We start from the raw sequence: 16,956 nt of genomic DNA on the forward strand, positions 1-16,956 counted from the left end.
CTGTCTCGACCCAAATCCTGCCCCACCTGTTGTTATGCACACATACAGACATAACAACAGCCGGAAAACCGGTGAGAACACATCCCAGTATAAACATGTGAACATGCATATAAATACTATAAAACATGAAACATGCTGATATGAATGTCATTCATATAAAATCATGAAATGCGAGCCTAATCATGTCTAGATGCGACTCGACTAAAACTCTAGGGATCCCGGTGTGAATAAGACGATCTATCACCTACCCTCCCAATCGGGGTGACGGTACGTCTTATTCCTAGACTTCGGCCTGATCTGTATCCACGTCTACAAAGGGGCGGTGATCTTCCCCTAAGCTGGGATAGAACCGAACATCTAGAAGTCTGCCTGATCTCCAGACTGTCCTATCTTAATGCATGAATACAAAATCTGTAAACAAGCATAATCATCTAATGCAATGTAACATGATCTGTAAACAAAGCATAATAAGAATTGAATACAAGTTCTAATAAACATCTAATGCAATGTAACATGATCTGTAAACAAAGCATAGCGAGATTTGCATACAAGATCTATAAACAAATCTATAATAATAATACCTATATCAAGATATAAACAATAAAACTCGTATGTGGTTTTGGTTGGGAAACTCAAATGTGATCTCATTTGAGTCGTGATTCCCCAAAACAAAACATGTATTATACCTTTCGTCGTAGAATTGCTGTCACAGTCGAGAAGATGAATCTGAAATAGAAATGACTCTTAACACTTCTACTTCTACTGAGAGCTCGTAGGAATGACTCTAAACTGAGACCTCGCGTCTCTATTTATAGACAACGATCGGAAGATCCGATCCACTTCGGACGATCCGATCTGACACACGTCGGACGCTCCGAACTTACTTCGGACGTTCCGAATCCTGCATGTCTTCCACGTCTCTAGCCAACTGTCTCGGATGATCCGAACTACGATCGGTCGATCCGAACTATTGCATGCCATCCATGTGTCCAGCCACCTGGCTCGGACGCTCCGAACTCCGAACGGACGATGCGAACTCTGATCGTACGTTCCGATCTCGGTTCGGTCCTTCCGGTCTCACCGAAATATAAATACTCCAATATTCTCGATATCGGTCAATCTAATTCTCAATAGATATCAACACTATCATATTCTCAATCATAATCCAATACAGTACTTCTGTCCCAACAAGTCATAATCATACTGAAAATCATATATGATATCATTTCTTATTTCTTATGGTTATGTACAATCTTCACAACATATTCGTATATGTCAATCATTGTTCTGGGCATTACAGAGGGGAAGGTCGATGTCAAGATGTCCCTCAAGAGCTCGTGGAACTGAGAAGGGGAATGAATGAGGATAACCACCCTACGAGAGGAATGATTCATCTGATCTCAGGGGGTGCTATTGATGGAGACTCTAGGTGAGCTCGGAAGGCGCATGGGAGAAGGTTGGAGAACTTTGAGATATCAAGGGGTGCAGACTTACCACAAGACCCCATCATCAGCTTTGGGCCGGAAGACCTTCGAGGCATTGTGACTCCACATAACGATGCCTTGGTGGTAACGACCACCATTGCCAATTATTATGTGGCGAGGATATTTATTGATAATGGAAGCTCCATGAACGTCTTGTTCAAGAGCACGTTCGATCAAATGAAGATTGAAGGATTTGAGTTGAGCCAGTATCCACCCCGCTGTATGGGTTTGCAAGACACGCCATCCCGCCTTTGGGGCAGATTGTTCTTCCCCTATCCTTTGGGACTGATCCTCGGCGGGTAACAAAGATGATAGCCTTCACCATGGTAGATACCCCGTCAGCATATAATAGAATTCTAGGACGGCCATCCCTGAAAGATTTTAGAGACGTAGCTTCCACTTATCATCAGAAGCTTAAGTTTCCTGTGGGAAAAAGAGTTGGAGTTTTGTGCGGGGACTAAAAAGCCGCGTGTCGATGTTATGTGGGGTAGTGAGAGAGGAGGGGAAAAGAGCGCGTGTAGAGGTTCACATGATTAAGAGAGGAAGAAGTGAGTGACTTTGTACCAGGGAGGTATAAGAGGAGCATAAAAGTTGGAGAAAACGCAGGACAAGGCTTCAAAGAGACCCTGAAATGCTTACCACCTCAGAAAATATAACTCTTGAATTTATTGCTAATGTATTTCATCTTTGCATTTTCCTTGTAATCAGTTGAAATTCAATAAAATCAAGTTCTTCTTTTCAGTTCATGAATGGTGGTGTATTATGAAAGTGAGAAAAATTTTATTTTCCTGCTAAGGCATCGTCTAGCAGAGGAGCAGAGTTGGGGTGGAGAAAAATTAAATTTTCCTACTAAGGCATCGCCTAGTAGAGGAGCAGAGTGCATGGGAGAAATTAAATTTTCCTGCTAAGGTATCACCTAGCAGAGGAGTTAGAGGGTGGAGGTGTTGAATTTTATTTTCCTGCTATGGCGTCGCCTAGCAGAGGAGTTAGAGGGTGAAGGTGAAGAATTTTTATTTTCCTGTTAAGGCATCGCCTAGCAGAGGAGTTATAGATGGGGGGTGTTGAGTTTTTATTTTCCTGCTAAGGTATCACCTAACAGAGGAGTTAGAGGGTGGAGAATCTTTATTTTCCTGCTAAGGCATCGCCTAACAGAGGAGCAGAGTTGGGGATAATAAAAATTTTATTTTCCTGTTAAGGCGTCGCTTAGCAGAGGAGTTAGAGGGTGAGGGTAGAGAATCTTTATTTTCCTGCTAAGACCCGGCTTAGCAGAGGAGTTAGAGGGATGGAGGTGGTAAATTTTTATTTTTCTGCTAAGGCATCGCCTAGCAAAGGAGCAGAGTTGGGGATGAGAAAAATTTTATTTTCCTGCTAAGGCATCGCCTAGTAGAGGAGTTCGAGGGTGGGGGTGGTAACTTTTTATTTTCCTACTAAGGCCCGAATTAACAGAGGAGTTAGAGGGTGGAGGTGTTGAGTTTTTATTTTCCTGCTAAGGCCCGGCTTAGCAAAGGAGTTAGAGGGTGGAGGTGGTGAATTTTTATTTTTCTGCTAAGGCACCGCCTAGCAGAGGAGTTATAGGGTGGAAGTGTTGAATTTTATTTTCCTGCTATGGCGTCGCCTATCAGAGGAGCAGAGTGGAGGAGGAGAGAATTAAATTTTCCTGCTAAGGCATCGCCTAGCAGAGGAGCAGAGTTAGGGAGAAGTTAAATTTTATTTTTCCTACTAAGGCATCGCCTAGTAGAAGAGCAGAGTTTGGGAGGAGAAAAATTTATTTGGTTTGTCGATAACGAAAGATGTTTGCCGTTGCGAAAAATTACGGGGATCGACCTGTGCTAGGCAAGAGTTTGGGCTGGGTGTGCGAGAGGCGAGCTTGGGCTGGTGAGGGGCGAGCTTGGGCTGCCGAGGGGCGAGTGGGCGAGCTTGGGCTGGCGCCGGGCGAGCATGGTTGTCGGGGCGCTCGGGCAAACTTGGGGCATGGGTGCGGCAAGGGCGAGCTTCAAGTGAGAGCTCAGCAGGGGGCGATGGCAGGTCCGTGCTGGCCGAGCTCGTGATGAGGCGAGGCGCGCTGGGGCGGGCCCTGTAACGGGGCAGGCGTGCGCTCGTGCGGGGAGAGGCCGCCGGGTGAGCGTGAGGCAAGCTTGGGAGAGCAGGAAAGCAGGGGTGCTAGGCGAGCTCGCGATGGGGCGATGTGCGCTGGGGCGAGGCTGGCGCACTGGGGATGGGTGCGCTGGCTGCACGTGCTGGGCGAGGGCGAGCATCTAGGCTTTGCAGGCGGCGAGCGTATATATGCAGTGCTGGGGCGAGGCTAGGAGAGCTGGTGAGGGGCGAGCTTGGTAGGTGGATGGGCAGGGTGCAACAGTGTTACGCGGCGAGGACTTGGGCGTGGCGACGGCAGGAGTGTAGGGCGAGGCGCTCGAGCGATGGGCGATGAAACGTCTGTCCTTTTTATTGCTTTAACAGTACTAGAAATTTTTTTTTTTACACTCAATTTCTGGCCATGTACATTTACCACATGAAAATATTTTTATAAAATATTTTACTCTTTAGAATAAAACATCAACCAACTAGCATTTTAAAAATCAAGTGAAATAGTTGCAAAGCATAAACGTCTACTGTTTACCAAACCTAAAAAGCAATAATTTGAAAAGTATAGCCCATACTAAACCTCTCAAAAATCTCTCAAAAGCATAAATAAATAATCTTAAAAATCCTTAACGTAAATCATGAGTCGTAAATCATAATGTGGAAAAAGTATAAGCGTTGGCACTCGGGTTGTGTGCGCCATCAGTCCAGTCAAATCATCCGTCAAGCCCTCCCTCAACCTCACCTGCATCCATCACACCTAGTGAGTCTAAAGACTCAACACACCATAATCTTTATAACGAGTAATACGTAATACAGTCAGTATATAACGGTGAAAAATACTTGTACTTAAAATATCGTTTACATGAAGATGCATAAACATAAACATTTTCGTAAACATTTTCATGATGCATAAAACTTTAAACATAAACATTTTCATGACATGCATAAATAAATCCTTAACTTTTTCCTCAACATGACATGAACATTTAACATGATCATAAACATTATCTTTAGTTGAATTCAGATCGTTAATTGTGACTTTCCTCAACATGACATGACATGACATGACGATGGATCCATCTACATAAAACCACAGTACTGGGCGGCGGGGACATCAGCGACACTCTCACCGGTCAACTGAGCCTTGGCCTAACATGATCGAATAGAAATACGATCGTCTTGGCTCCCTCTGGGGTCTTTTCCCATAAATGGACTCCCTCTGGGGCCTTCTCCCCTCATGACATTCACATTCTTACCTCAAACCTCATAACCTCATATTCGCAATAATGGAAACACGATCGTCAGGCTCCCACTGGGACCATAACCCTCACGACATCGCCATTATTAACGAATTAGTCACAATCACTTCACTTCCTTCAACATTTTTCATTCACATCACTTTATAAAAATCGTGAATAATATTTACATTTTCGTTTTGAAACCAAGCATGCAACATGTATTTTAAACGTCTTCTTAAAATCGTAAAATCCTTTAGACATTTAAAGATCATACTTAAATCATGGGAAATTCATAAACATATAAAAATAATCATATTTTCATAAAAACAGCATTTCGGGCACTGCCATGACCTTTACTAATTTCTCGGTGTAAAAGACTGTTTACCCCTGGAGTCGACATTTTTCGTTTTCGACTTTTTTTCGAGATTTCATGACTCTAACATGTCCCAAATAATTATTTAAGCTTACTTGAATTTTTTCGTAATTTTATTTGGCATAAATGTTAGACCTTTTCACTTATTTATGTTTAATTAATTGTTTTAACGGTATTTTAATCCCGAAAAATACCAAACTTTAATATAAAATTCCTAAATTCCAAATTTAGTTTTTTTATATTATTTTAGCCCTTATGGACCACGACTGACCCTTGTGAGCCGTTTTACAATTTTTTTCTTTATTTTAAAACCCTATTTGACACCTAAACTTCAACCCCAAGCCAACTTCCGATTTTCACGAGTTACCCCCAAACCATGTTGGTCTGAAACTTTCCCAACATCTTAAGTTAACTTACTGGACCCTAACTTCATCAAGGAAACCATTCTAATGCCAAAAACGTGGACCCTCTACACACACCTATGATGGCCGAGAATTTGGGTATGCATGGACTCTAAGATTTACACATGCAGGGACCTAGCCGATGACTCTAGTCACAAACCAACCTGATGTGCACCCCCTAAGGACCCTAAGGACTAGACCTGAACCAGCCCAGACTCCTTGAACCGCGCGCCCAAGCTGGTGAGAAGTGCAGAACCCTACACGCGATTTCCTGGATTCTCGGGTAGGAGTCCCTCATGCAAAGGACTCCTCGCCGCCTCTCAACTCGAGTCCTAGCATGGCTAGGACTATTACCTGGTCTCCCCCACGCCCCTGGCTAGCCCCTGGACAAGAACCGCACCAAGCCCAGCCGTGAGGACCCCTTACCGAACCCATGTTCTTCCCATGACAGCAACTTACGTTTTATTTGGTGCTCTTCAATTTCCAGCGTGTGTGGTGCGCTTACCGGACCCTAAGTCACGTGTAAACCCTTGTAAATCATGGCCTAGATCATGGCAGTCCTTAAACAACATACAATCATGATTTAAGAATCAAAAACCTTGCTTAACATATCATGCAATGATCCAAAACGAAAATCTAGAAAAGTGGCACTTGTTTTTCTTTCATGTTTTTCATGCATCCAATAATTTAAACATTAATATGATATGATGGATGAGAAAAGGGAGATTAGGGTGTGCCTTTGCGTAATTTACGCTCTAATATTCGTTGACGACGAAGAACGGGATGCAAACGTTGGCTTGATTCTTCTTGATACCTACGAAATCCTCAAGAAATCCTCTCTAATATGATTGTGTGTGTTGTGCCGTGAAGTGTAGGGTTGGGAGAGAGAGTTTTCAGATTTAAAACTTGAGTGGCCGAGACTTGGTTTGCAAGGTAGACTAGGTTTTGATTTGATTAACAAATGAAATATTAAACTAATCACTAATCTAGACTTTAGGCCTAATAAGCCATTAAATTAGGCCCATTAGTCTATTTAGGATTTAAATAAAATATTAGCAATATTTTTGTTTAATTAAATTTGTGAATTTATTAGCCGGATTGCAAAAAATTCTGATTTTTAATTGAAAAACCAACACCGATAAAGTTTACGTCCCGGCGTATAAAATCACCTCAAAACCCTTTATTTTCAAAAATACTTTAAAGCATCGGCCATATTTTAAATAATTAAAAAAATAATCATTTAATAAAAATCATTTTCTATTTTTCAGCCATCGGTCCCTGTTCCTCGATCGTCACTTGAATACCATTTTAAAAATACATTTTTAATGCAACCATGTAGAAAATATATTTTAAACATGTCAACATGCACAACATAATTAATTAATGTAATTAAAGCAAGAAATTAAAATACACAAAGAATTTAATAATTGCATGCATGTGGTTTGCGTGGGCTTTAAAATTTTCGGGGAGTTACAGGCGAGGGCGCGCAAGACAATGGGCGAGCGTGGAGGTGGCTTGGGCTAGGCGAGCATGCATGGCGTTAAGTGAGGGCTTTGGCGCGGCAATGGCTCAGGGCGTAGGTGCGTTTGAGCGAGCAGGTGAGGTCTCACATGGGGCGAGGCGTGTGCAAGGGTGTATTCGAGCGAGTGGACAAGGGCTCCCGCAGGGCGGTGGCTCGGGCGAGGCAAGGGCAGTGGCTTCGGTAGGGTGAGGGCGTGCGCGAGGGTGTGGTGAGGTGGAGCGATGGCTGGCGAAGGTGACAACGTCGTGATGACAAGGAGAAAATATACAACTCATGCCTTGTAAACCGATAACAACAGAATCAATCGAATTTCGAACCTACGATTCAGTTCAACTCAGGAGGGGGAGACTGGTGATACCCCAGGGATGAACCCATCAAGATCCGGCCCAAACTTCCGGCCCATCTCTAAGGCCCACAAGTGAATGGCCCATGACAAGCCCAGGTATTCTCCTATAAATACTAGGTTTGAGCGTATGATTTGAAAAATTCACTATATTGTTTTCAGCAGCACCCTTACCTGCTCCCCCCATATATCCTCAGTCTCTGACTTGAGCGTCGGAGGGGCTACGCCAGGACACCCTCCTGGCCCCCTCCTAACGATCTTATTTGTGATTTCAGGCTCAGGGTAATTTCAAAACCTGCGTCTGGACTAGTGACACTTGCTGGAATCGGACCCTAAATTTCCCGTGAGTATCAACATCCAACACAAGACTCATCATGGCCTTGTTCATGAAGAAGCGTATATCTTGCAGGTGGTCTAATAACCCTATCAGACCTTCTAGAAGCTTGTATTTCAACTACTGGTTCTTGGGAAATGGGTTCAACTTCTATAGTTGAGGGAGTATCTTGAATTTCTTCAAGTTCTATCATCTTGCCTTTTCTATCTAATAGAAATTCCCTTTCCAAAAAAGTGGTATTTCTTGAAACAAACACTTTTGCTTCATTGGGATGATAGAAATAATATCCAACAGAATTCTTTGGATATCCTACAAAGTAGCACAAAGTGGATCTTCTATCCAATTTGTCTCCCACTGTCTGCTTCACGTAAGCAGGACATCCCCATATTCTTATGTAAGAATATTTGGGAGTTTTTCCCATCCATGTCTCATATGATGTTTTATCCACAGCTTTTGTATGGACATTATTCAACAACATTGCCACAGTTTCAAGCGCAAAGCCCCAAAACGATATAGGCAATTCAGTGAATCCCATCATAGATCGAACCATGTCCATCAAGGTCCGATTTCGACGTTCAGAAACACCATTCAATTGTGGTGTTGCTGGTGGAGTCCACTGTGAGAGAATCTCATTCTCTTTTAGATAACCCAAAAATTCAGCACTTAAGTATTCTCCACCTCGATCGGATCGAAGTGCTTTAATACTTCTTTCTAGCTGATTTTCTACTTCAGATCTGAATTCTTTGAACTTTTAAAATGCTTCATATTTGTGTTTCATCAAATAAACGTACCCATACCTCGAATGGTCATCAGTCAAGGCAATGAAGTAGTAATGCCCAAATTTTGTGCCAACAGTACTTAGCGTGCCACAAACGTCCGTGTAGATCAAATCTAGTAGACCATGCGCACGTTCCACATTTCCATTGAAAGGAGTTTTAGTCATTTTTCCTTTTAGACAAGACTCACAAGTTGGTTGAGAATTTATGTCTGACAAGTCAAACATGCCTTTTCCCACTAGCTTGTGCATCTTTCTTTGGAAAATATGATCTAGTCTAGCGTGCCATATTTGTGCGGATTTGGATCTTCTATTTTTCTTTTGTTTGTTGTTCTTTTTATATGCGCTTGGACATTGTTTAACGGAATATCTTTTAAATTTAAGTTATAGAGATCGTTTGTTAATTCTCCAATTCCAATCAAACATTCATTCTTGTATAAATTGCAAACACCTTTAGCAAAAACACAAGAATAACCATCCCTATCAAGCATAGAAATAGAAATAATGTTTTTAACCAATTCAGGACAAATAAAACGTTTCTCAAAAACAACTTAAAATTATTGTCCAAAATTAAAGTAACGTCTCCAATGACAGTGGCAGCAACTCTTGCTCCATTTCCTAGTCTTAGAAAGGTCTCACCATCTCTAAGCCTCCTGCTTCTTCCCATCACCTGCAAATCATTGCATAGATGAGAACCACATCCGGTATCCAATACCCAAGAAGAGGAATTAATAGAAACATTAACTTCAATTTAGAACATACAGTGGCCAGAACGCTTCTGGGCAAGATACTCCTCGCAATTACGCCTCCAATGTCCAGGATTTTTGCAGTGGAAATAGACATGATCTGACTTATCAGGCTTTGTGGGCCCCGAATTTGCTTTCTTGTATGGCTTTTTGTTGGGCTTGTTCTTCTTTGGAGGGTCAGAACGCTTCTTGCCCTTATTTGGGGCTCTTTTTTTCGTACCATACGAAGAACCCACTAGAAGAACAGGCTTTTCCTTTTTAATTGTGGTCTTATAACTAGTAAGCATATTGACCAACTCTTCAAGGGTGGCCTCAAGCTTGTTCAAATTAAAATTAACCACAAAACCATCGAACGAGGTAGGCAAAGACAGCAAGAGAATATCAGTCGAGAGCTCACTAGGTATAACCAAATCGAGTCACACCAACTTCTCAATGAGCCCAATCATCCTAACACCAAGCTCATGGACCGAAGTCCCCTCTCGCAAGCGTGTAGTCATGAGTTCTTTAACGGAGTTTGTACAACATACAATTCTTTCAGATGAAGGTGAATGTCAGCAGCATTCACCACCTCCTCGAACCTCCTCTGAAGTTCATTCGACATAGAAGCCAACATATAGCTCTTAGCTTGGAGATCATGATCCCAATGTTTCTCAAGCTTAGCTAATTCAGTCCTACTGATATCAGGAGCCGCCTCCTTAACTGTCTTCTTATCAAGCACATATGCAATCCTTTCGGAGTTCAGAACAATCTTTAAGTTTCGAAACCAGTCATGATAGTTAGGGCCAGTCAATTTGTTTTGATCGAGAATGATTGAAAGCGGGTTACGAGTAGACATCGTAAATATACTGAAAATGAAAAACAGATAATGGTTGCTGATAATTTTAAAATAATTCTAAGATATAAAATATGGATTTCATTTTACCCTCCAACTATTTTGACATTTTCACCACCCTCTGATGAAAAAGGGAAATCGTATTTCCTTAGTAGGCACGTAGAGTCCAATTAGTCAATTATAATCCCGAATAATATCAGCCAATTATAATTTCTAAAAGGTAGAGTCCAATTGCATCCCTATGCAACATCCGCGTGTTTTGCCTCACGTTTAATAAGGACCCAATAATATGACGTCGTTTATTTTCACGTGTCAAACCAACCCATCAATTTTGAATTGTAGTGGACGGTCACCATGAGTTCCCCCAATAATATGAGCCGAAGTCATGGAAGTTCCACTCAATTCACATCATATGTCCGCTGGAAGTCACAGCTTTCCGGCTTACAGACCTCCCCAATAATATGAGCCAAACACTGTCCGGGGGTAGCGATCAACATCCAACCACGGTTGATGGAAGGCAAGAAAAAATTAAACTCCTTTAATTTTTACTTTTTCGATTTGATATAAAATTTGAACCATATTCAAAATGAGGGATTTTAATTTTAAAATTGTCTCATCATTTTAATTTAAAAATCGCGTGCCACGTTGTATGTTTGCCGGATTTATGCAACTATATTATATAATAATAGACATACATAGATACTACTATATATCACATATTGTAACGAACCGTATTCTACACTACTTAAAATTTGCGGAAAAATTAAAAAATTTTCTTAAATAAAACATTCATACGGTCGTCACTCAACATTCATAAAAATAAATCTCACAATCATCCGTTACCAATAAAATTTTGCTAAAATAAACTGTCTCAAAACGTCTCACGTTCAAATCAAAACATCAGAGTATTTTAAAAATTTGCATAAACATAAACTTGCGGTCCTCGGGTTTAGCCTGCCACTCGTCCCAAGCCTGCACCTTGGTCATCACCTCCCGTCTCCTCAACATAGTCACCTGCATCGATCAAGTCTAGTGAGTCTAAAGACTCAACACGTATAAACTGGAATAACGAGTACTACATAATAAGATCGCATGCAACTTTAAAATAGGACATACATAATTGAAACTTGAACTTGCGCATTAAAACTTGAACATACGTACATACATACTTCGACGTGCCATAACTCAAACTTTCATAAACATACTGCATACGTAAACATAAATAACGTCATCATTTTTGCGTAGAGGATGTTTCAAAGCAAGTGACCCATAACGTAAAAGAGCCTGATCAGACTATACCACAGTACTGGGCTGACATGGACGTATCCACTGCCGCATACATAAGATCCCTGTTCATAATTTAACAGGCCAGTTGATCCACGTTCATAATTTAACGCTTCACAACCACGATCTAACCCGTTCATAATTTAACGGGCGGATTGGTCCCCGTTCATAATTTAACGATTTCCAATCCTAACATAACTTGGTCACAAGACATTTAGCATACCTCAAAAACTTAACATATTTTATTGCACGTCATACATACTTACTTGGCGTTGAGAGATTCGTTGGACTTCGATCGGGGCCGTTGCTGCAACATACTAACATAAACTTGTATGCTCAACTCACATAACTTAACGTAGAAATCATACTTACTCTCGAGTTCGATCATTACTTAGGACGTTCTAAAATTTCCCATGACACGACCTCGATAATCCTTGCCCTAAATCATGACATCAACCTCAAAACAAACTATATTATTTTTCCCAAAAATAGAAGGACACGGACCCCGTACCTACATCCGTGTAGGGGTCCGTGTAGGTACTGGAAGTAGACACCGAAAGGAAGCAAAGGCACGGACCCCGTGTCAGGGTCCGGGTGAGGGTCCGTGTATGCACTGGAAAAAGACAATAAGTGAAACCCAAAGGCACGGACCCCGTGCCCTCATCCGTGTAGGGGTCTGTGTAGATACTGGAAAAAGACGTCGAGGAGAAAACAAAGGCACGGACCCCGTGTCAGGGTCCGTGTACGGGTCCGTGTACCCACTGTGATCGCGAACTTACGAAAATTCTGAACACCCAATGCTTATCCTTCTAGACTCGATTATACGGACCAAGCACCAACACCTCGAGACTCATCCTAGCATACCATAACATAAACCCAAATTGTACAAACGTTTCAAAACAACAGTGTTCGCTCTACGACACCCACGACCCAAAATATGGCAATTGACATCAAACTGTCTCCTACGACTTCCAATTAGCTCGAGTGCCTATCGACATGAAACGTAACCTCAAAAACACTCTTAACATCATTACTAACATACCCGTACGCAGCAACAATCGCCCGTCGATTTCCAACGAAGCCTGCAACTTAAAACTTCAAGAAACGTATCAATAACATAATTTTCTTAAATTTCAGTTTGCGCAGTTGCACGGAAAATATCATAACTCACTCATTTTTCGTCCAAAAATTTCGAATCATATATCAAATCGAAGGTATCAAAAATTTCTACGTTTTTGCCGTTGAAAGTTTTCCCAAAATATGAACGGAATAATCGCAGTTTTGACATGAACAGTAAAAACGAGTTTTAGATCTAAAAATTTTCCTTCGCAATTGATCCGATTCATGATCCGCTTAAACTACTATCATCATACATAACTTTTACGCATAAAAACAATGCAATACAATATATGACTTGATCGACACAGCAAGAACAGATTATACGTGCCTTTTTGATATTTAAAAGTACCGTACGACGACACCGAAGCGGAGATGGAGCGAGGCTTGATCCGGGACGATTGTGATGCTAAAATTCTTTGAAGAAAATTCACAAAGCTTGCTGGAAAAGTTCAGAGGAGGGGGCGGCTGCTATGGGGAGAAAAACCCTAGAATTTTCTCTCTTAAAAATATAAAATCTGAAACGTAAGGTGAGTGTGTGTGTTTAGTGTGTGTAAAAACGTGTAAGTGTGTGTGAGTGTGTGTAACGTGTGTGTGTGTTTTAATTAGGAGAAACTCTAGCTAAATAGACTATTTAAAATACTAATAAAAGTTAACACACACTAATTTAATCAAACTCTACAATTAAAATAATTACACACCAATTTTAAAAGTTTCAAACTCTTGAATATCTAAATACACAATAATGTTTTAAAATATTAAAACTTGATAACTTAATAAATTTCCCCATCCTCAACTTAAAATAAAATACCACATTTTAAATTGCCAAAAATCGTCACCGGGTCTTTTCCTCAATCCCGCTTCGAATAATCGCCTGAAACATGAAACTCGAAAAACGTTTTAACGTGCATCGCATAAACATAATTAATTTAAAATAATGCATTTAAACAAATCATGCATCGCCGAAACTCATTTAAAATTAATTTAAATGATTTAATAATTAAATGAATGCATGAGTTATACGTGTATTAAATTTGGGCACTACAGTTCCTCCCCCACTTATAAAAATTTCGTTCTCGAAATTAAGTCTTACCGAATAACTCCGGGTAGCGAAGTCTCATGTCGGCCTCTGATTCCCAAGTGGCTTCTTCCACCGATTGATTCAGCCATTGAACTTTGACCAACTTGGTCGTCTTGTTCCGAAGTCTGCGCTCCTGTCTGTCTAGGATTTGGACTGGTTTCTCCTCGTAAGACAGGTCTGGAGTCAACTGCAGTGGCTCATAACTCAGAACATGAGAAGGATTAGCCAAATATTTTCTTAGCATCGAGACATGGAACACATTGTGCACCCCGGCCAGATTCGGCGGAAGGGCTACACGATACGCTAGCGTCCCAACTCTGTCCAAGATCTCAAACGGTCCAATAAACCTCGGACTCAACTTGCCTCTCTTTCCAAATCTCATAACACCCTTCATAGGTGCTATCTTGACGAAAACGTGATCACCCACTGAAAATTCGAGATCTCTCCTCCTCTTATCAGCATAACTCTTCTGACGGCTCTGGGCGGTCTTCATTCTGTCCCGAATCTTGACCACCACGTCTGCAGTCTGCTGAACTATTTCTGGGCCAAGTTCTGTCCTCTCACCAACTTCATCCCAATGAACTGGTGATCTTCACTTCCTCCCGTACAACGCCTCATAGGGAGCCATACCAATAGATGCTTGGAAGCTGTTGTTGTATGTGAACTCCACTAGAGGTAGTCTAGACTCCCAAGTTCCTTGAAAATCAATCATGCACGCCCTTAGCAAGTCCTCTAAAACTTGAATCACTCGCTCAGACTGGCCATCTGTCTGCGGGTGAAACGCTGTACTGAAAAGCAACTTCGTCCCCATGGCTGCATGTAAGCTCTTCCAGAAGGACGATGTAAACCTCGGGTCCCTGTCGGACACAATAGAGACTGGGAAACCATGCAACCGGACGATCTCCTGGATATAAAGATCCGCATACTGGGTCATGGAGAAAGTCGTCTTCACTGGCAGGAAATGCGCTGATTTAGTGAGTCGGTCCACTATAACCCAAATAGAATTTGATCCTCTGACTGATCTCGGCAACCCAACAACAAAATCCATAGTAATGTTCTCCCACTTCCACTCGGGGATGGGGAGTGACTTTACCAACCCTGCTGGTCTCTGATGTTCAGCTTTTACTTGCTGACAAGTGAGACATTCTGATACGAACCTACGGATGTCTCGCTTCATCCCTGGCCACCAATACAATAACTGAAGGTCTTTGTACATCTTGGTGCCTCCTGGGTGAATGGAATACGGAGATGCGTGTGCCTCTGTCAAAATATCATGTCTGATCGAACCAACACTAGGCACCCACATTCTACCTCTGTATCTCACAATGCCGTCTGAAACTGTGTACAGCACACTGCCCTTGGCTTCGTCTTTCAGTCTCCATTTCTGTAACTGCTCATCTGAAGACTGACCTGCTCGGATTCGGTCTAGCAAATCAGATTTGACTGTCAGATTAGACAGCCTAGGAGCCTTGCCATCACGATAAATCTCTAGACCAAACTTCTGAATCTCCGACTGTAGTGGTCTCTGAGCTGTCAACTGAGCTACCACTGCCACTTTTCTGCTCAAGGCGTCTGCGACAACATTAGCTTTTCCCGGATGGTAGCTAATCTCGCAGTCGTAATCTTTCACAAGTTCTAACCACCGTCTCTGTCTCATATCCAACTCTTTCTGCGTGAAGAAATATTTGAGACTCTTGTGGTCGCTGAAAATCTGGCATTTCTCGCCGTATAGGTAGTGTCTCCAAATTTTCAATGCAAAGACAACGGCGGCTAATTCCAAATCGTGAGTCGGGTAGTTCTTCTCATGCACCTTTAACTGTCTGGAAGCATAAGCTATGACCCGACCTTGCTGCATCAACACTGCGCCTAATCCGAGCTTAGATGCATCGGTATAAAGCACAAACTCGCCTTGTCCTGTCGGCATGGCTAGCACTGGTGCTGAAATAAGAGCTTGCTTCAAGGTGTCGAAGCTCTTCTGGCATTCCTTGCTCCACACAAACATTGCATTTTTCTTGGTTAGTGAGGTGAGCGGCACTGCTATGGACGAAAATCCCTTAATAAACTTACGGTAATAGCCTGCTAAACCCAATAAGCTGCGGATTTCAGATGCGTTCTTTGGCTCAACCCATTCTTTAACAGCTGCCACCTTCGATGGGTCCACCTCAATACCACTGCTGGATACTATATGCCCCAAAAATGCAACTTTCTGCAGCCAAAATTCACACTTACTGAACTTCGCAAATAACTTGCGACTCTGCAAGGTCTGCAAAACTGTCCTCAAATGCTGGTTGTGCTCCTCATGGCTCTTCGAGTAAATAAGAATGTCGTCAATGAATACTATGACGAATTGATCGAGGAACGGCTGAAATACTCGGTTCATGAGATCCATGAAAATTGCTGGAGCGTTGGTCAATCCAAACGGCATTACTAAGAACTCGTAATGCCCGTATCTGGTCCTGAAAGCTGTCTTATGAACATCTGCATCCTTAACTTTAAGCTGATGATACCCTGATCGAAGATCTATCTTAGAGAACACGGTAGCTCCCTGCAACTGATCGAACAAGTCTTCGATTCTAGGCAACGGGTATTTGTTCTTAATCGTTACCTTGTTTAGTTCACGGTAATCGATGCACAACCTCATGCTCCCATCTTTCTTCTTCACAAAGAGCACTGGTGCGCCCCACGGTGAGAAACTGGGGCGGATAAAGCCTTTGTCGAGGAGCTCTTGAATCTGCTGCTTGAGCTCTAACATCTCAGCTGGAGCTAACCTGTATGGCGCCTTAGAGATTGGCGCTGTGCCTGGCACGAGATCGATTGCAAATTCCACCTCTCTCTCTGGTGGAAGGCCGGTGACGTCATCAGGAAAGACGTCTGGAAATTCTTCGACTACAGGTACCTCTGACAGAGATGGAGTGGGCACGTCAGGCGCTGAAATAATACTAGCCAAAAAGGCCTGACATCCCTTGGAGATCAAACTTCTCGCCTGCATGCATGAAATCATGCGAGGAAAGCTTCTCCATCTGGCTGGCTCAAAAAGAAATTGCTCCATGCCCGGCGGTCTAACTAAAACTGACCTCTTCTGAAAATCTATCAGAACTCTATTCTTAGTCAGCCAGTCCATGCCCAAGATAATGTCGAATTCTGGCATCGGCAATATGATTAAATCTGCATACACTAGGTGGCCATGCAATTCTAGGTCGATATCTCTGACCACACTGGTAGCTAACAGCTCTTCCCCTGATGGGACCACTACCGAAAAATTCACGTCTAGGCCAATGGACTTGAGGTCTAAATGATCGGCAAACGTCTCTGATATGAAGGAGTGTGTGGCTCCTGAATCTATCA

General features: G+C 42.3%; 1 protein-coding gene across 1 annotated transcript; it reads right to left on the minus strand.

The window, feature by feature from the left end:
- Nucleotides 1-9,791: 9,791 nt before the first annotated feature.
- LOC140822318 (uncharacterized) lies at nucleotides 9,792-10,133 on the minus strand. The gene has a single exon (XM_073183046.1). It carries the CDS (start codon nucleotides 10,131-10,133, stop codon nucleotides 9,792-9,794), a length of 342 nt encoding a protein of 113 aa, XP_073039147.1.
- Nucleotides 10,134-16,956: the final 6,823 nt, after the last annotated feature.

Source organism: Primulina eburnea, unplaced genomic scaffold (genome assembly GCF_022965805.1).
Source record: "Primulina eburnea isolate SZY01 unplaced genomic scaffold, ASM2296580v1 ctg772, whole genome shotgun sequence".
NCBI lineage: Eukaryota > Viridiplantae > Streptophyta > Magnoliopsida > Lamiales > Gesneriaceae > Primulina > Primulina eburnea.